Here is a 20,154-nt window from a genome sequence, read left to right as displayed (position 1 = left end):
CATACTGTTGAATAAAGCTGACTTTAAGGTGTACATTATTTATTGGTAAAGAATTTCTACCATGCCTAGATGAGTTAAGAGCAAGGAATTACTCATCTCTTCTGTCTCCCTTTCTTTCCCTTGATACAGTGGCTGAAACATTGTATCAAGGGAGAAATGCTACAACCTAAAATCATCTAAGAATTTCTTATTCAAAGTTTTTATATCGTTATGGTCTGAATGTTGGTGTCCCCTCAAAATTCATTTGTTGAAATCCTAGTGCCCAATATGATGCCATTCACATATGTGGAGTATTCATGAATAGGATTAGTGCCCTTAAAAAAAGAGACACCAGAGTTCTGTGTCCCCTTCCACTATACGAAGACATGTCAAGAAGTTGCCAGCTATGAACCAGGAAAAGCCACCTCATCAGAACACAACCATGCTCATGCCTTCACCTTGGATTTCCTAGCCTCCAGAACAGAAATACATTTCTGTTGTTTAGAAGTTACCCAATCTGTGGTTATAGCAGCACAAATGGACTGAAATACCTACTTTTTTTTTGAGCCTAATTAACTCACAATTTTGGAGGTTTATATAGATATATGTTTGACTTTTGCAGTGTGAACATGAAGAAAGACTTTTGGTAAAATATTAAAAGGTTTAATATTTTTCTTTCACAAGGGCCTCTTTGATATTTAAGCAATATCCTTTTGAAATGTCTATGCTATCATCATCTGTATTTCTTCTCTTTTTGCTGTTTTAATAGAATTAATTTTCCTAGATCTTCCTTTATTTTTTATATTGGCTTCAGGAATTCCCAAGTATTTTGGAAGACTTTCAATTTCACTTTGCAGTGATTAGCATTACAGAGTTAGATGTTTATAACACCAGCACCTACACAAGGATGTCATTGCAATGGCCTTGGACAAAAGCTATTGTTACCTGGGAGAAGGGATGTTTAAGGGATATCTAATTTTGTGAAGCATATAATTCACTAAAACATTTTTAAAAACTTTTTTAAATGTATATTTACTTTTGAGAGACTGACAGGGACAGAGCATGAGTGGGGGAGGGGCAGAAAGAGAAGGAGACAGAATCCTAAGCAGGCTCCAGGCTCTGAGCTGTCAGCACAGAACCTGATGTAGGGCTCGAAGTCATGGACCACAAGATCATGACCTGAGCTGAAGTCAGATGCCCAGCCAACTGAGCCACCCAGGCGCTCCACCCAAACATATTTTTATGTCCTGCCTTTTTCTGCTTCACTATGCATTACAAACATGGTGGTGAGGTTAGATAATACTTAGAAACTGAGCCCCTTCCTTCTCTGTTAGTCACAAGATATTCCTTCAACCAGATGATGTCTTTCATTAAAATAAAAATTTAGGGTTGCCTGAGTGGCTCAGTGGGTTGAGCATTTGACTTTGATTCAGGTCATGATCTCGCAATTCCTTAGTTTGCGCCCTGCATAAGCTCTGAGCTGACTCAGAGCCTGGAGCCTGCTTTGGATTCTGTGTCTCCCTCTCTCTCTGCCCCTACCCCACTCACACTCTGTCTCTCTCAAAAATAAATAAATACTAAAAATGTTTTAAAATAATAAATACATTCAAAATTCTGGGGCGCCTTGGTGGCTCAGTCAGTTTAAGCATCTGAATCTTAATTTCAGCACAACCTCAGAGTTGTGAGTTCAAGCCCTGCACTGGGCTCCATGCTGCATGTGGAGCCTACTTAAAAAAAAATCAAAATTTACTTCTGATTTTGTCTTACCACTTCTATTTAGAGGTCAGCTCTTTAAAGATCAAATCTTAAATCAGTAGTATTCTAGAAAAATAAGACAGTATTACGCAACTAGTTATTTCAGTGGGGGAAAAAATCAAACTTCTCTGGTAGTTGTAAAGAGAAAAAAGCTTGGTTGAAATTTCCAATTGCCATTGATTTTGAAAAAACTTTAAATGAAACAGATACATTTCATCAGTTCCAAGAAGCAAAATTTTTTCCCGCGTTTAAAAATTTCCAGTGTCAGGATGCATGGTAAAAAATCAAGAGTTACAATTTATATAATGAGCAGTTTTTCTCTTTTTCAGCTGTACCTAAATAATATGCCTTACAATCCATGGTGTTTTAAATTAGAATGTAGTTTAAAATTCTAATCTAATAGATTATATTAGAATATGTCGGATATACTACCAACGATTAGCCAACATACTAAAATGAAGCAATGCTTATGCAGAATTATGCAACTTTCAAGAGGATGCATTCCATTGATAGCATTAATAGCAATCCACATATTCTTTCCTATGACCAAGTACTTGATGTCATGGGTGAGGACACTGAAGTAACGAGGTTAAATGACATAACCTCTCCATGTCGGAGGGCCAACATCTCACACACAGTGGATGAATTAATGTTTTTCTTAGATATAAAGTTTTTGTCTGTTGGTAAACAGAAACAGTGCTATTCTAGATGAAGAGTTTTATGAAAACATCCTGCTAATTGTATCTCTCAAAGAATAGGTGTGTATTGTAGAGCAAACAACCATATAGCTTTCCTCATTTAGACCCTTTGGTAGGCAGAATAATGAGCCCCCCAAAATGTTCACATCCTAATCCTTGGAACCCATGGGTACAGTCCTTCAAATGGGAAGATTATCTTGGATTATCCAGGTAGACTCAATCTTATCATAAGAGCTCTTAGGATCAAAGAATCTTACCCAGCTGCAATCCTAGGAAGATGTGAATACGGAAGGGTCAGAGACATGCCACAGCTCTGGCTTTGAAGACTGGAGGTGGGTGACAGGAATGTGTAGAAAGGCAAGGAAAGGGATTTTGCTGGAGAGCCTCCAGGAAAGATGCAACCCAGCTGATTCCTTGATTTTAGCCTAAAGACATCCAAGGGAGACTTCTGACTTACGTGATAACTGTGTCTTGTCCCTAATACTTCTGGGATGTTTTAAGCCACTAATATTGGTGGCAATTTGTTACAAGAGCAATAGGAAGACTTTACAGGCCCATTCGGGCTAATCCAGTTCAGTGAAATATTCTGTAGTATGTGAAAACATCTTAACATGTGCAAAAACCATTTTGGATAAATCAGCGTATAAGGGCTGGGAAAGTATTAGAGAAGTCGTTTCTATTAAATTGTGAGTAATATGTGCTCCGATGATGCCTTTACAAACACAGCCCGAAGGTCGGTTTAGTATTTTTTCCTGTGTCACACAAACCACTATAACTGTAGGTAGTACACGGAAAAACACTACATTTTCAGTATTTTTATCTTTGTCTCCTACTTATGGCACGTGTTGCTGGTTTTGCACTCAGGTTATTCAGTACTGTATTTTACTGTGTGACCGCCCCTCCCCCCAACGCAGTAAGTTTACTCGGCCTCCCATGGGTGCTGTGAAGCGTCGACATCCGGGTGGACGACTCACTCAGTAGAGACAGCGCTCCAGGAGGGAGTCACTCGCCTCCTCAGGTTCCTGGGCATGCGCACACACTGTGAAATAGCAAACCTAATCCAGCATGTCACAACCGCGGAGGTGGTCTCCCAATATAGGTCTGCCCTTAAAAGACCACGGTAGTACTGCAAGCCCACAACTGTCTTCCAGCCTTCCAGTATCCCGCAAGCTCCGAACAGGGGGAAATAAGCCATACTAAACTTCGCGATAATTGCGACTGTCGCGAACCGGTTACTGGTTTCCCAGAGCAAAGATGGCAGGCAGATTGCTCCGCCCCAGTGAACGAAGATTTTGGCATCGCGAGATTCCAATGACAGTTCAGGAGCCTGATCTCGCGGGATTTTCCGAGTCAGGGTTAGAAAATGCTGGGGAAATTAGAAAGAGGGAGGGCCCACTGAGAGAGGAGGGTAAGGGGACCAGTTGCTAGCTTGTCGTCTTCCCCAGGCCGAATGCGAGACGACTAAGTGAGCGGCAACGTGCCGGCCTCCACAGCGCCCTCCGGCTCTGTCGCTGCCTCGGACGCCGTCATCCCTTCTCTCTGGACCCTCTGGGGCTCCATCGGTGCTCCCTTTTGTCCCGCGGCGTCGCGCGTCTGGGGGGCGATGTACGGAGGGCTGCAGGAAGTGGCGTTGGCCTCGGTCTTCCCGCCCGCCGCTTCCTCGGCATCCTCGGCAGCCTGTCGGGTGTTAGACGCAACCAGGCCGCCCAGCCCCTCCCCCTGGCCGGATGGATCCCTCTGCCCCCGTGGCTCGCGCGGAAACCGCCGGCAAAGGTACAAGCTCCGAGCTCGCCTCCGTCCAGACACCTGTCTTTACTGCGCCGGGTTGGACCGGTTCCTGCCAGTTGTCTTGGGGGTTGGGGTTTTACCCGTGGCTCTTCTGAGTCCCTCCTAGAGTCTGGGACCAGTTCTTTTGGATTCAGTGTTGAGAACCTGGACTCCGGAGTCAGGCTGGATCTAGTGCTGGCTCTGACAGTTGCTGAGAAACGTTGGGCCGTTTCCTCATCTGTAAAATTGCGATCGTTGCTGACTTCTTGTGATTACTAAATAAGATGGTGTATGCAAAGCACTTCACGTGACCTAGCTTAGGCCCATAGGAAGCGCTCAGTAAATGTGTAGTATATTTATTCTTTATCCTCGTATGCCCCAGTTCTTAGAGAATGGTAGAAATTTGTTACGTAGGTGAATAATGGTTGAGATACTCAGTTCACTTTACTTTATTTCATAAACAGCATACTGTATGATGTACTGAGTCAGGGCCTTACAGTCAGCCTTTAAAGGGCCATCAGGAGAGTTTAAGGAGGGTGTGGTTATCGGCCACAGGTCAAAAGGGATGCCTTCTTGCCCCCCAAATTAATAGTTTTCATTATTAAAAGTGATATAATAAAAGCTATCAGATATCGAATGCTTTGCCCAGCAATATGCTGATTGTTTATCTACATGCCTTTCTTTTGAGGACGGTATCGATCTTACTAAATAGATGAAGAATTCAGAGCTAAAGTTTAGAGAGGTTTGTAGAACAAACCTCAGTTCTGGAGGCTAGGAATTGATGACCCTATAACTCTGGGATCACAAATATCAGTGCGCATAGAAGCCTGGTAGGTGGCATAAGTAATGAAGCTGCTGAATGGAGCTTGTAGGGAGTAGGATGCTCATGTCTCTGTTAAAAGGGGCAGGGACCATTCAGTTCCAGGGACTTGTCTTCCACGTGTGAATGGAACACCGTGGTAGCTACAAGGTCAGATTGCTTGGTTCAAATCCAGGATCTGCCAGTTTTTAGCTGTGCCACCATTGGCAAGTTGGTTAGCCTTTACCTGTTTCACCACTTATAAGATAGAACTAACAGTATTACTTATGTGAAGTAATGAAAGGGTGGTGGTGAGGCTTAAATGAATTTACTGCATCTAAAGCACATACCTGGCACACATCAGTCTTAAAATGTTAGTTATATACAAATATTTGTTAATCCTACAAGTATTGGGGGTTCAAACATTGTTCTAAGGGTCCAGGATAATAGCAGTGAACAAAGTTACTCCCTGCTGTAGGGAACGAAGTTGAGATAACAACACACATTTCATATTTTTCTCTGAAACTGGAATTAAGCAGGGTAAGGAAGAGTGGCAGTTATTTTTGATTTAGTGGTCAGAAAAGGCACCTCTTAGGAGTTGCCATTTGAGCAGAGACCTGAATGAAGTGAAAGAGTCAGTCATTTGGGTATTTAGGGAGAGCGCTGGTGGAAGGAACAGAAATAATGCTCTGGGGCCCCGAGGTGGGAGCATGCTTGCCATAGTTGGGGAACAGCAAGGAGGCCTGGAATGAAGGACAGAAGGAAACGAAATTAAAGAGGACCCTCCAATCTTACAGGAAATCCTCCCAGTTTAAGCTATTTGTTTTAGAGTTTGATACGGAGAGATTCCAGCCTTTGCTCAAACTAGCCAGGTGCATGTGTTTATGTGTTTTCTGACCCTGCTTTTGTGTTACAAGGGTAGGAGACGGTATAGCCTGAAAAAGCTAAAATCTGACTCTTTGCAGAAAAAGCTTGCCAACCGTTGTTTTAGAGAGGTGGGATCACGATGGAGGAAAGTGATATATTTTGAGGTAGAAGCAGCAGGACTTTCTGATTGATGTAGTGAACACAGGGAGTAATATAAAAAGGAATAAGGACTGGCTAAAGGTTTTCTACCATGACAAGTTGGCTGGGTGGTGATGCCATGTAATGAGATCTGGAAACACTATTTCTGAGCAAGGTTTAATCATTATTTTTGATACTGTTTTTTTTTCATTTTATACCTATTTGGTGCAGTTTTTGGCAGATAATTGATATTAAAACATATGTTGAGTAATAAACATGTTAATGACTTAAGTCTAAAAATTAGAAAACATTTTCTAAATTCTAAATTTATTTATTCTAAATCATGCGAAATAGAAATAATGTGTTAAGAATTGCTGTGGGAGTTAATATAGATTTTAAGCTCAAACAGTACTGTTATGAAAATAGGACCCACAGATCTACCTGTTAGCCCTGTAGGGTGGATCAAGATTTCACGTTAAAACTACGTTTTTAAAATTGTCCAAAGATTAGAGTAGAACAGGTTTTTCTTGGTGTACTTCTGATTGTTATGTAAAACAGCCTTACCAAAGTTGATAGGAATGATTTTACTTCTGAGGAACAATTGATGAGGAATATCATGCTTAAGACAGTATAGATATATGTATAGTATAGTCATATTATAATCATGAACGTCATAAAAACCTAACAAGAAATCATTGGGAAGACCCTAAGAAACTACCAGTAATCATCTGATTTCAATAAGAAATATTTGAGAGGGGTGCCTAGGTGGCTTAGTCAGTTAAGTGTCCAACTCTTGATCTCAGCTCAGGTCTTAATTGCAGTGTCATTTTTAAGCCCTACATTAGGCTCTGCACTACTTAAAAAAAAATTCCTAGTATTTTTATACTTGTAGCCATACAATTCCGCTGGGGTTCTTGCTATAAGAAATTCCATTTAAAAAATTATTTTTACTTTATTTCCTCTATTGGTATCTTTTAATTATAATAGCTGTATGCTCTAAAGATACTCCCCTCCCAATTCATAGTGCTATATTTTCTGAATAAAAAATAAAGTAGAAAGCTGTACGGTTAAGGATGGAATAAATACACATATAGAAAGGGGCCAGAATTTTCAAACAATATAGAATCTTAGCAGAAAGAGATCTTAGAATTCATCTTGTTTAAGAACTACAACCCTTCAAAACCTAGAAGGGAAAAAAGCCGTGACAAAGCTGGCTTTGTTGTTGAATTGGAGATTCCCTTTGTTAGTTTTATACAAATTCAAGCAATGGTTTAGAAGCACCAATACTGACAATAAGAAGAAACAGCTGTCTCCAGAGAAAGGCGATGGAATAACTAAGAAAGCAGACGGAAGAATCACAAAAGTATTGCTGTCTAATCACAAAAGTATTGCCGTCTAGAGGATTTTAGCTTACTCAATATCAAGTCCCATTTACTATTAGTCCACCATATCATGAATAACATATATATAATGCTCATGATGACCATGAATATCTCAGTCAGCGGTTCTCAACCATGGCTGTGAATCAGAATCACCTTTTGAATTTAACAGTATCCACCCAAGTAATAAAACCAGATGCCCCTGACCCATAACCACTAAACCGCAGTGAACAGAGGTAATCTCCCCAAGCATTTTTGGGGAGATTATGACACACAGCCAGGGTGAGAACCACTGGAAATTATATACCCTTTATTCTGTTTATTACCGGAGAGTATCTGATATCATATTTTAGGAAGATAGCTCTACGTGTTATGACTTACCTTGTTTCAGTAATTTGGAAAGGGTATTTGTGTGAAGTACATTTTTTTCTCATAGCAGTGTATAAATGGGGAGTTACTTTATAAGTTAGATTTGGAAATTTTATTTTCTTCTCTCTTATTACAGACATATGGCATCCAGGAGAAAGATGTCTTGCCCCTTCTCCAGATAACGAGACACTTTGTGAAGCAAGCATAAAATCTATCATAGTGGATGAAAATGGAAAATCATTTGCAATCATCTTGTATTCAGATTTTCAAGAAAGGAAAGTACCTCTTAAAAGAATTCAAGAAGTAAAATCTGTTAAAGATTGCTACAGGAATTTTATATTTGATGATGAAGATTTGGAAAAACCTTACTTCCCAGACCGAAAATTTCCATCATCTGCTGTTGCTTTTCCGTTATCTGAAGATGGAGACTCTATTCCTTACACTATTAACAGGTATTTGAGAGACTATCAAAGGGAAGGAGCCCAGTTTCTCTATGCACATTTCATCCAAGGAAAGGGATGTATTCTTGGTGATGACATGGGACTTGGGAAGACAGTACAGGTAATTTTTTTTATTACATTATAATTAAAATTCATTAAAGTCATTTTATTATGTCTGTGAGTAGATCTCATATACAATTCTTTATTTGTATTCCCAAATATTTTAGTAGCTATTTTGTATGTGTGTATGTTTCTCACTCACTGGACAGGAAAGTTCTCAAAGTTAAGATGGTGTTTAGTCATTATTTTATCCTTGGTACTTATTTAGTATCTATGAAATACATTGTTCAAAATAATGATTTGGTATAACTTACTTGATTTTAACTTTGGTAATAGTAGTATTAAGATATCAGTTACATTTAAAATAATTGAACTTTGTTAGCAATACTCTATGGAAGAAAAATATTCTGACATTTGTTAAGCTACTAGCGTGGTTCAGTTGATTTTCTGTAGGACTTTTATATATATTGTTTAGAGTTTATCATCTCAGAAGTTTCTTGATCTGGGATACCTGCACCACTAGGAGTTCTGTTGGTGGACTTCAGAGAGGCTTCCTATTTCTCCGTAATGTGTGCCAGAACTTATATACTTATATACTTTTCTTTTTTTAATTAAAAATATTCTTATTGTTATTTTTTAATGTTTGTTTATTTTGAGAGACAGAGCAGGAGCGGGGGAGGGGCAGAGAGGGAGACCCAGAATCTGAAGCAGGCTCCAGGCTCTGAGCTGTCAGCACAGAGTCTGACCAGGAGCCTAAACTCAGGAGCTGTGAGGTCATGACCTGAGCAGAAGTTGGATGCCCAACCCACTGAGCCACCCAGGCACTCCTCTTTTATCTTTTTTAAAGTTCATTTATATTTGAGAGAGAGAGTGTGAGCAGGAAAAGGGCAGAGAGAGGATCCCAAGCAGTCTCTGTGCTGCCAGTGCAGAGCCCCACGCAGGGCTCAAACTCACAAGCCATGATATGACCTGAGCCGAAACTAAGAGTCAGACGCTCAACTAACTAAGCCACCCAGGCAGCCCTACTTATGTACTTTTCTTCAGAGAGAGTGTATGCTAGTTATCTATTGCTGTGTAACAAATTACTCCAAAATGCAGCAGCGTACAACAGTATGCATTGATCATTAGTTTCTGTGGGTCAGGAATCCAGGTATAGGTTAGCTGGGTCCTCTGGCCCTGCTTCTCAAAAAGCAGCAGTCAGGGTGTCTGGGTGGCTCAGTCAGTAAAGCCTCTGACTTCGGCTCATGTCATGATCTCACCGTTGTGAATTTGAGTCCCGCATCAGGCTCTGTGCTAACAGCTCAGAGCCTGCTTCAGATTCTGTGTCTCTGCGCCCCTCCCTGCTTGCGCTTTGTCTCTCTGAAATATAAACATTAAAATATAAAAAAATATATATATGTGTGTGTAATATGTATATATATTAGAAAAAGGTAATAGTCACCTCAAGGTTGGATTAGGAAGGATTTCCTTCCTGGCCACATGGTTGTTGGCAGGGTTCAGGACATTGTGAGCTATTTGTTGGTGAAGGCTTCCCTTGGTTCATGAGTACATGGGCCTCTTACTTAATAGAGTTTCTTATAATGTGGTAGCATGCTTCATCCGGGAGAGCAAATGAGAGGGCAAGAGACAGCGCTAGTAAGACAGAAGTGTGGTCCTTTGTAACCTAATCACAGAAGAGATAGCCCTTCGCTTTTGCCATATTTGCTTCTTTATTTTTTATGTTCATTTTTTTTGAGAGAGAGCGCAAGAGAGCGTGCACATGTGAGTCTGGGAGGGACAGTTGAGAGAATCCCAAGCAGCACCAACTGTGGGCTCCATCTCAAGAACCACGAGATCATGATCTGAGCTGAAATCAAGAGCCAGACACTTAACCTACTGAGCTGCCCAGGCACCCTGCCATATTTGCTTCTTTAGAAGCAATTTGCTAGGTTCAGCTCTTACTCAAGGGGGGAGATTAAACAAGGCTGTGGATACCAATAGGTGGGGCTTATTGGGAGCCCTGTCAGAAGCTGCTTTTCACAAAGGTTTGTGATGCAAAAAGATTAGATTTCTGAGGCTAGACTTTATATCATACAGTCACTCTGGATTTTCAGAAGTGTTTGTCTTGTTTGTGATTAAATCCTTCCATGTTTCCTTCCTTATAATTGAATTTAAACTACTTTATCCTCATGACACTTCCAGTATTAGCGGAACTCAAAGATAAATGAACAACAAATTTTAACATTTAAAAATAATCTAATACAATTATGTATGAAGCTCTAATGTAAAAAGCTAGAGTAAAATTGTCCTTCAATAATCATAGTGTGTTACCATTAGCCATACTAATGGCTTTAAGCCCAGGCAATGCACACGGTTGTAGGCTTGCACATTGAAGGTGCTAAATAATTGCTTGTGGAACAAAAACAGATTTACTTTCTCAGGAGAATAAGTGGCAAGAATAAAGAAAGGGGCCTTTAGGGAACTATCATTTGTGACCAGGGTATATAGATGAATACCAGAGGAAAATAAATAATAAAGCCCTTCTGTGACTGTCTTTATATGTATTTTTATTATTTCTGCCTATGGTAGAATGTTCTTTCCAGGACTTTTTTGACTACCCAGTGCCTGTTTATCTGCAAAATCAGAAACATGAGGGTGGTACAAAAAGTGACTATTTTGGGAACTTGTTGGGAATCTCCTCCTGCTAAAACTACTAAATACAATTCAAATTCTTTTGTATGTTTTAGGCTCAAATTTAGCTTTCATCTCTGAAGTTCATGTTATGAAGAAATTCCCCTTATTTTATGATGTATATTTAAAGTGATTTTGCTATACAGTTTTTTGTTACCTGACACACTGAAATCATTGAATTATGTTATGAATGTGCTGTGAAAGGCTTGAGGGCTTATCTTCTGAAGATTAGGACATAGTTTCTATACTGGTTCTGATACTTAGCTGGACTTTTCTGATCCTTGGAGACCTACATCTGTTTATTATTCTTGTAGCTCAGGTAATAATTTCTGCATAAATAGGGGCAACAGGTGGCTCAGTCGGTTGAGCATCCAACTTTGGCTCAGGTCATGATCTCATGGTTTGTGGGTTCAAGCCCTGCAATGGGCTCTGTGCTGAAAGCTCAGAGCCTGGAGCCAGCTTCACATTCTGTGTCTTGCTGTCTCTCTGCTTCTTCTCTGCTCTCGCTCTGTCTCTCTCAAAAGTAAATAAATGTTGAAAAAAATTCAAAAAACAATTCTGCATAAGTAGGTGGTTTGGGAGATTCATTCACAATGGAGCTTCATAGATACAATGGGTAAGCAAATTGAAGAAATGTGAACAGTAGTAGAATTTCAAAATATAGTAGAATTAGATTGAAAATGGTCTATGAAAATTTCCTATTGGCATTTGCCATTTGGACTTTAGTATGATATTCATTTTTCCCCCCTTTTTTCTGATAGCATCCTTTAAGCTTCTCACATTCTAACTTGGCTATAATATGAAATTGAGCTTTTCTTTTTAAAAAAGCTTGGTTTACAGGGTGGGTTTACACCTGGGTGGCTCAGTTAGTTAAGCATCTGACTCTTGATTTCAGCTCAGGTCATGATCTCATGGTAGCGAGATCCTGCCTTGGGCTCTGTGATGAGCAAGGAGTTTGCCCCTCCGCTGTTCACGCACATGCACGTGTGCTCTCTCCTTCTCCCTCTCCCTCCCTCCTTCTCTCTCTCTCTCAAAAGAGCTTAGTTTATAAACCAAAAAAGTTTGCTTCTTTCATTTCAAATTTTTAAAAAGTCAGTTTGTTATTTTACATTTTTCAAAGAATGAGGATTTTTAAATGCCCATTTCATTTAGTGACATTGGAAATTATTGGTATCTTGAGCAAGAGCTATTTTGCTGAAATTAGGGTGATGGGGTAGGGTGAAGGCATAGATATGGGAAATGTGCACAACTTTTTAAGAAATGTGGCTTTGCAAGGAACAACAGTGATTTAGTAATAGCTGAAGGAGGATGGGATTTTGAGGAAGTTTTTTTGGTTTGTTTTGTATTATTTGGGAATAGGAGGAACTTGAGTATTTTTTAAGTTAATTGGAAGGATCTGATTTGAGAGGGAGCAATTGAATATACAACACATATACACATACACATGCATCTACTTCATATATGCATATCCGTGAAAACACAGATACATAAATGTGCAAAAAATAGAATCACTACTATCTTACAAACTGATTTTTCAAACTTACAGAAGAGTTGGGGGGGGCATCTGGGTGGCTCAGTCAATTAAGCATCCAACTTCGGCTCAGTTCATGATCTCACGGTTCATGGGTTTGAGCCCCATGTCAGGCTCTGTGCGGAGAGCTCAGAACCTGGAGCCTGTTTTAGATTCTGTTTCTCCTTCTCTCTCTGCCCATCCCCTACTCACTCTCTGTCTCTCTCTCTCTTTCAAAAAAAAATATTTTTTAAAAACGAAAACAAAAAAAGGAGAGTTGGAAGAATTATACAATGAACACCTACCACCTAGATTCTGCTAATGTGTCAGTGTATCTATCACTTATCTATCCATCCATTTAAGCCATGTTTCGTTGTATTTTCAAGTAGCAGACATTAATATATCCTATCTCCAAACACTTGAGCATACACGTCATTAGCTAATAAGTATTTATTTACAACTCTTTTTTTCCATTTTGAAGTAAAATTTATAATAAAATGCACAAATTTTAGTGTACCTGCCCCTCCATGAGTTTTGACCAATATGTATTTCTACATAAGCCAAGTAAACCCTTTCAATATACAGAACATTATTATCACTTCAGAAAAGGTCATTCTCTTTCTTCCTGGTGTTCTCACCACTCCTAAGAGGCAATCACCTCTCTGCTCTTTTGTCATAGATTAGTTTTGCTTTTTCATATAAATAGGATCATATACGTGTACTCTTATGTAAGGCTTCTTTTACTGAACATAGTATTTTGAGACCCATCTGTGTTATTGAGTGCATAAATAGTTTGTTCATCTTTATTGCTGAGTGGTATTCTGTTGTGTAGATGCTGCATTTTGTTTATCCATTCTCCTTGCCAGCTGATGGACACTTGAGCTATTTTTAGTTTTTAGTTGTTATGAATAAAACTGTTAAGAACTTTCTTGAACAATCTTTTGTGTATTCATTGAGTAAATAATTATTATGGAATTACTTGGTCAAAACCTGATATATGTTTACTTTTGTAAGAAATTCCCAAGCCTTTCCAAAGTGTTTGTACCATTATGCATTCCTGCCAACAATCTATGAAATTATGGTTGCTTCATATCCTCACAAAATTTGGTTTTGTCAGTCTTACTAGTTTTAGCAGATTTGTTGGTGGTGTGTGTATATGTAAGTTTGCACATTGTTTATGTCCTTTTTAAAGGATATAGTTGATATACAGTAAAGTATATAAATTTATAGTATATGGTTTGGTATATTGTACAGATATATGCACCCAAGAAATGATCACTACAATACCACAGTCAAGATAATGAACATATCTATCACCCTAGAAGTTTCCTTGTGTATATTGTGCCCATAATGTGTTCAACATCAGTAATTCATTCATCTCCTGTTTTCATTTTTGGTTTTTAATTGGACTAAGAAATAAAATTGGGAATGGATGCAAAATCCTAGATTTTTATTAAAATTTCCCAATATTTTACAGAATTCTCAAATTCATAGAATTTGACACCTTAAAATTAAAATTTCTATCATCTTGGATAGATATATTGAAATATGAATTATAATTGGGAATACTGTTTTCTTGTTAAAAATTTTTTTTTAACATTCATTTTTGAGAGAGAGAAACAGAGTGTGAATGGGGGAGGGGCAGAGGGAGAGAGGGAGACACAGTATCTGTAGCAGGCTCCAGCCTCCGAGCTGTCAGCACAGAGCCTGACCCAGGGCCTAAACTCATGAGCTGTGAGATCATGACCTGAGCGTAAGTTGGACACTTAACTGACTGAGCCACCCAGGTGCCTTGGAGTATAGTTTTCTTATAGTGAAACAGTCTGTAGATGAAGTAAGAGCAAAGCAATGGATTAAGTTTTATATTGCCTCATTTAAATGGTCATATGGTATCCAATAGGTATGGTTTCTCACTTTTCAGTAGCCTTTGAGGACCAGTTTGCCTGTAAGTCAAACAAATGTGTGTATCTGTATGTGTGCCTGTATGTGTATGTGTATCTGTATGTATGTACGTGTGTGTGTCATTTTCTCTTTAATTATGTCATTATGTCTTTAATTATAAACAGCAAAATGCATGGATATAAAGTATACAGTTATACATGTCTAGCTCATATATGTGTATACTTATAACCAGCACTCTAATAAGATATAGAACATTTCCCTTCCAGAGTTTCCTCATGTTCCTTTCCAGTCAATACCCAATTTTTCATTATTGTCCAATGCTTAATTAAGCTCCATTATTTGTGAAACGTCCTGAGTTCTGCATCAGCCATTTTGCTCGCATCAATCTCTTACTGAATTTAATACCTACTTTTGCTCATCAATTTTTTTCTTAGCCATGCTTCCTCAACTCATCTCCTTTCCTATGGTGCCCCACCCCCAAATCAACTGATTTCAAACTGCTGGCAGATAGAAATAAGCCTGTCATCTAAATTTTTCCAACACTTAGCACAGTATCCAGCATGTAGTAAGTAGGTAATGATGCTGATTATACCTTGAATGCACAAATAATGTATTTCATAAAAACGTAAAAATTTATATATTTTTTAATTGAGATGAAATTCACATAACATAAACAACCATTTTAAAGTGTTCAGGTCTTTCACTGCATTCACAGTGTTATGCAACTCCATCTCTCTCTGTTTCAAAATTTTTCATCAGCACCAAACACCCCAGAAGTAATCATCTTTATTTCCCTGGCAACAACTAATTAGCCTTTTGTCCGAATGGATTTGTCTTTCTTGAATATTTCATGTAAAAGGAATCATTCAATTGTGACCATTTGCTTGGCTTTTTTCACTTAGTGTAATGTTTTGGAGGCTTATTTAGGATGCATCAGTACTTCATTTCTTTTATGGCTGAGAAATATTCTATTGTATGTAAATGCCACAATTTGCTCATCTTTCATTTTCTGGTAGACATTTGGATTGTTTCTATCTTTTGGCTATTATGAAAAAGGTTACTATCATGTACAAGATTTTGTGTGGACCTAGGCTTTCATTTCTTTTACATATATACCTAGTAGTGGAATTACTGGATCATATGGTATTTCTATGTTTATTTCTTTGAGGAACTGCTATACCATTTTCCACAGTGTCTGTACCATTTTACATTCCAACTGGCAATGTATGAGGTTTCCTATTTCAGCTTATCCTTGTCAATACTTATTATTTTGTTTTCTTCATTTTAGCCATTCAAATGGATGTGAAGTAGTATCTCATTGTGGTTTTTATTTGTATCTTCATAATAACCAAGGGTGTTGAACTACTTTCCATGTGCTTTTTGGTTATTTGTATATCTTCTTTGGAGAAATGCGTATTCAAGTTGATATATAGACTGAATGTTTGTGTCCCTCCAAAATTCATGTGTTGAGACTCATTCCCAATGTAATAGTATTGGAAGTGAGGCCTTTGGAGAGTAGTTAGAGATGATTAGTGGTGTTGTAAGAAGAGATAGGAGAAAGTTTGCTTGCCCTCTATGCTCTCTGTCATCTGAGGATACAATAAGAAGACTGTATGCTGTCTGCAAACCAAGAAGTGGGCTCTCACCAGACACCAGATCTGCCAGCAAGTTGATCTTGAACTTCCTCGGCTGCAGAACCGTGAGAAGTAAGAGTGTTGTTTAAACCATGCAGTCTATGGTAATTTGTTACAGTGACCCAAAGTGACTAAGGTACTAAGTCCTTTGCCCATTTTTAAACTGAGTTACTTGCCCATATATGTATGAATTTGTTTCTGGTCTTTTTGTTCTATAACATTTTCAGCTTATACTATCCTTATACTCAATTTTGTGTTCATTATTTTCTTGCTATACGTTGTCTATCTTTCCCCCTTTGTGTTTTGATGTAAAGTTTTAATCAGTTTGTCAAGGTCCATGAACAGATCTTTTAGGATTTTATTAGAATTGTGGAGTTCAATTGTATTAAATTTATAGAACAGTTTGAGGAGAATTAACATAGAATGTATTTAATTTCTCTCATCAGGGCTTTACAGTTTTATTTCTCGGCCTTATACACATTTTGTCATAGGTAATTATATATTTTTGATGCTATTTTTTGTGGAATTTTAAATTTTAATATCCTACTTTTCTTTTCTTTTAATTTTTTCTTTTTTAGAGAGAGAGAGTGTGTGTGTCTGAGTGTGACTGGGGAAGGGGCAAACAGAGAGAGGGAGACACAGAATCCGAAGCAAGCTCCAGGCTCGGAGCTGTCAGCACGGATCCCGATGCGGGGCTCAAACTCACAAACCGTGAGATCATGACCTGAGCTGAAGTCAGATGCTTAACCTGCTGAGCCACCCAGGTGCCCCAAATTTAATATCCTGATTTTCTGCTGGCATTATATAAAAGTCAAGTTTATTTTTATATATTGAGCTCAAAGCCTGCTACCTTGCTAAATTCATCCCTTAAATAGTTCTAGTGGTTGTTTGGTAGATGCCTTAGGATTTTCTTTTAAAAATATGTTTTTAATGTTTATTTTGGAGAGAGTGCATGCGTGTGCAGAGGAGAGGTACAGAGAAAGGGAGACACAGAATCTGAAGCAGATGCCAGGCTCTGGGCTGTCAGCACAGAAACTGATGTGGGGCTCCAAGCCAAAGTTGGAGGCTTAACTGACTGAGCCACCCAGGTGTCATGCCTTAGGATATTCTGTGTAAATAGTCTCACAAATAGAGACAATTTTACTTCTTTAATTTTTACGTCTTTTATTTCTATTTCTTGTGTTATTTCACTGCCTAGGTAGGATTCAAAGACAATTTGAATAGAATCAATGACATCCTTATCTCATTCCTGTCCAAGCAAACATTCAATATTTTAACATTAACATTAGCTGTAATATTTTCATACCATCTTTTATAGTTGCATGATGTTTTCTTCTTGTCTTAATTTCTGAGATTTTTTAATAGTTAATATGTTCTAAATTTTATCAAATACCTTTTCTGCATTCATTGAGATAATCATTATTTTCCTCTTTTTCTCTGTTAACATATTATATGAATCAATATTATTTATATTGGTTGGTTTTTTTAAATGTTAAACCAGTTTTGTATTTTTGAGATAAGCCCAATTTGATCATGAGGTATTGTTTTTATATTTGCTCAATTTAATTGGCTAATATTTTAAGAATTTTTGCCTTTCCTATGGATATTGGTTTATAATTTTCTCAATATGTTTGTCTGGTTTTGGTATTCAAGTTATATAGATCTCATAAAATAATTTGGGAATTGTGTCTTCTCTTTTTTCTAAAATAATTGAGTAAAGTTCATACTTAAGTATTTGGTGGAATTTGCTAGTGACATCATTTGGACTTCCCTCCTTCAAGAGAAGGTTTTTGATAATGAATTCAAGTACGTTAATAGATATGAAGCTGTGAAGATTTTCTACTTCTCGCTGTGTCAGTTTGGTAAATTTATTTTTTAAGGAATTTATCCATTTCGTCTAGGTTGTCAAATTGACAAAGTTTTCCATGATACTCCTTTTTTACTTTTTCAGTGTTTGTAGGATCTGACTGATACCTCTGCGTTTTTTATGTGAATATTTTATAGTCTATCTGTTTTAATTTTTTAGCAATATATATATATTTTATTTTTTAATTAGTTTAGTTTTTAATTTATATCCAAGTTAGTTAGCATATACTGCAGCAATGATTTCAGGAGTAGATTCCTTAAAGCTTCTTACCCATTTAGCCCATGCCCCCTCCCACAACCCCTTCAGCAACCCTCTGGTTGTTCTGTATATTTAAGAGCCTCGTATATTTTGTCCCTCTCCCTGTTTTTATACTATTTTTGCTTCTTTTCCCCATGTTCATCTGTTTTGTATCTTAAATAACTCATGTGAGTGAAGTCATATGATACTTGTCTTTCTCTGACTAATTTCACTTAATATAATACCTTCTAGTTCCATCCACAGAGTTCCAAGATTTCATTCTTTTTGATGGCCGAGTAATACTCCATTGTGTGTGTGTGTGTGTGTGTGTGTGTGTATATATATATACATACATACATACATACATACATACCACATCTTCTTTATCCATTTATCTGTCAGTGAACATTTGGGTTCTTTCCATACTTTGGGTATTGTTGATAGGGCTGCTATAAACGTTGGAGTGCATGCGCCCCTTTGAAACAGCTGTAACCCTTGGATAAATACTTAGTAGTGCAATTGCTGGGTCATAGGGTAGTTCTATGTTTAATTTTTTGAGGAACCTCCATACTGTTTTCCAGAGTGGCTGTACCAGTTTGCATTCTCATCAGCAGTGCAAAAGAGATCCTTTTTCTCTGCATCCTCACTAACATCTGTTATTGCCTGAGTTGTTGATTTTAGCCATTCTGACAGTGTGAGGTGGTATCTCATTGTGGTTTGAATTTGCATTTTTCTGATGATGAATGATGTTGAGCAGTTTTTCATGTGTCTGTTTGCCATCTGAATGTCATCTTTGGAGAAGTCTCTATTCATGTCTCTTGCCTGTTTCTTCACTGGATTAGTTTTTTGGATGTTGAGTTTGATAAGTTTGTTATAGATTTTTGGATACTAATCCTTTATCTGATATGTCATTTGCAAATATCTTCTCTCATTCCTTTGGTTGCCTTTTAGTTTTGCTGATTGTTTCCTGTGCAGAGCTTTTTATTTTGATGAGGTCCCACTTGTTCATTTTTGCTTCTGTTTCCCTTGCCTCTGGAGACGTGTTGAGTAAGAAGTTACTGTGGCTGAGATCAAAGAGGTTTTTGCCTACTTTCTCCAACAGGAATTTAATGGCTTCCTGTCTTATGTTTATGTCTTTCATCGTTTTGAGTTCATTTTTGTGGATGGTGTAAGAAAGTGGTCAAGGTTCATTTTTCTGCATGTCACTGTCCAGTTTTCCTAGCACCATTTGCTGAAGAGACTATCTTTATTCTGTTGGATATTCGTCCCTGCTTTGTCAAAGATCAGTTGGCCATATGGTATTGGGTCCATTTCTGGTTCTCTGTCCTGGTCCATTGATCTGAGTGTTGTTTTTGTGTCAGTACTGTACTGTCTTGATTACAGCTTCGTAATATGTCTTGAAGTTTGGGATTGTGATGCCTCCAGCATTGGTTTTCCTTTTCAGGATCACTTTGGCTATTCGGGGTCTTTTTTGGTTCCACACAAATTTTAGTATTGTTCTAATTCTGTGAAGATGCTGGTGTTATTTTTCTAAAATAGTTTATTGTCAAATTTGTTTCCATACAACACCCTCTGCTCTTCCCCACAAGTGCCCTCCTCCATCACCACCACCTCTTTACCCCCCTCCCCCTTTCCCTTCAACCCTCAGTTCATTTTCAGCATTCAATAGTCTCTCAAGTTTTACATCCCTCTCTCTCCCCAACTCTCTTTCCTTCTTCCCCTCCCCCTGGTCCTCCATTAGGTTTCTCCTGTTTTCCTGTTAGACCTATGAGTGCAAACATATGGTATCTGTCCTTCTCTGCCTGACTTATTTCGCTTAGCATGACACCCTGAAGGTCCATCCACTTTCCTACAAATGGCCATATTTCATTCTTTCTCATTGCCATGTAGTACTCCATTGTGTATATACACCACATCTCTGATCCACTCATCAGGTGATGGCCATTTAGGCTTTTTCCATGTTTTGTCAATTGTTGACATTGCTGCTATGAACATTGGGGTACATGTGCTCCTATGCATCAGCATTTCTGTATTTCTTGGGTAAATCCCTAGCAGTGCTATTGCTGGGCCATAAGGGAGTTCA

The 20,154-nt window shown here is 38.2% G+C and overlaps 1 protein-coding gene across 3 annotated transcripts in view; it reads left to right on the top strand.

Annotated features, from left to right (window-relative positions):
- The window catches only part of ERCC6L2 (ERCC excision repair 6 like 2), a 148,493-nt gene that overhangs the window by 24,908 nt on the left and 103,431 nt on the right, over positions 1-20,154 (top strand). For 2 of the 3 annotated variants that reach the window (XM_029920473.1, XM_029920475.1), the window contains exons 1-2: positions 3,788-4,205; positions 7,888-8,312. In XM_029920473.1, coding sequence (XP_029776333.1) covers positions 4,160-4,205; positions 7,888-8,312 — 471 coding nt within the window. In that variant the 5' untranslated portion in view covers positions 3,788-4,159. Of the gene's footprint in view, positions 1-3,787; positions 4,206-7,887; positions 8,313-20,154 lie in introns of those variants that run through there. The other variant, XM_029920474.1, reaches the window with a different exon arrangement.

Source organism: Suricata suricatta, chromosome 13, assembly GCF_006229205.1.
Source record: "Suricata suricatta isolate VVHF042 chromosome 13, meerkat_22Aug2017_6uvM2_HiC, whole genome shotgun sequence".
NCBI lineage: Eukaryota > Metazoa > Chordata > Mammalia > Carnivora > Herpestidae > Suricata > Suricata suricatta.
The sequence above is the reverse complement of the archived record's forward strand: the minus strand, read 5'-3'. Positions and strand labels throughout refer to the sequence as shown.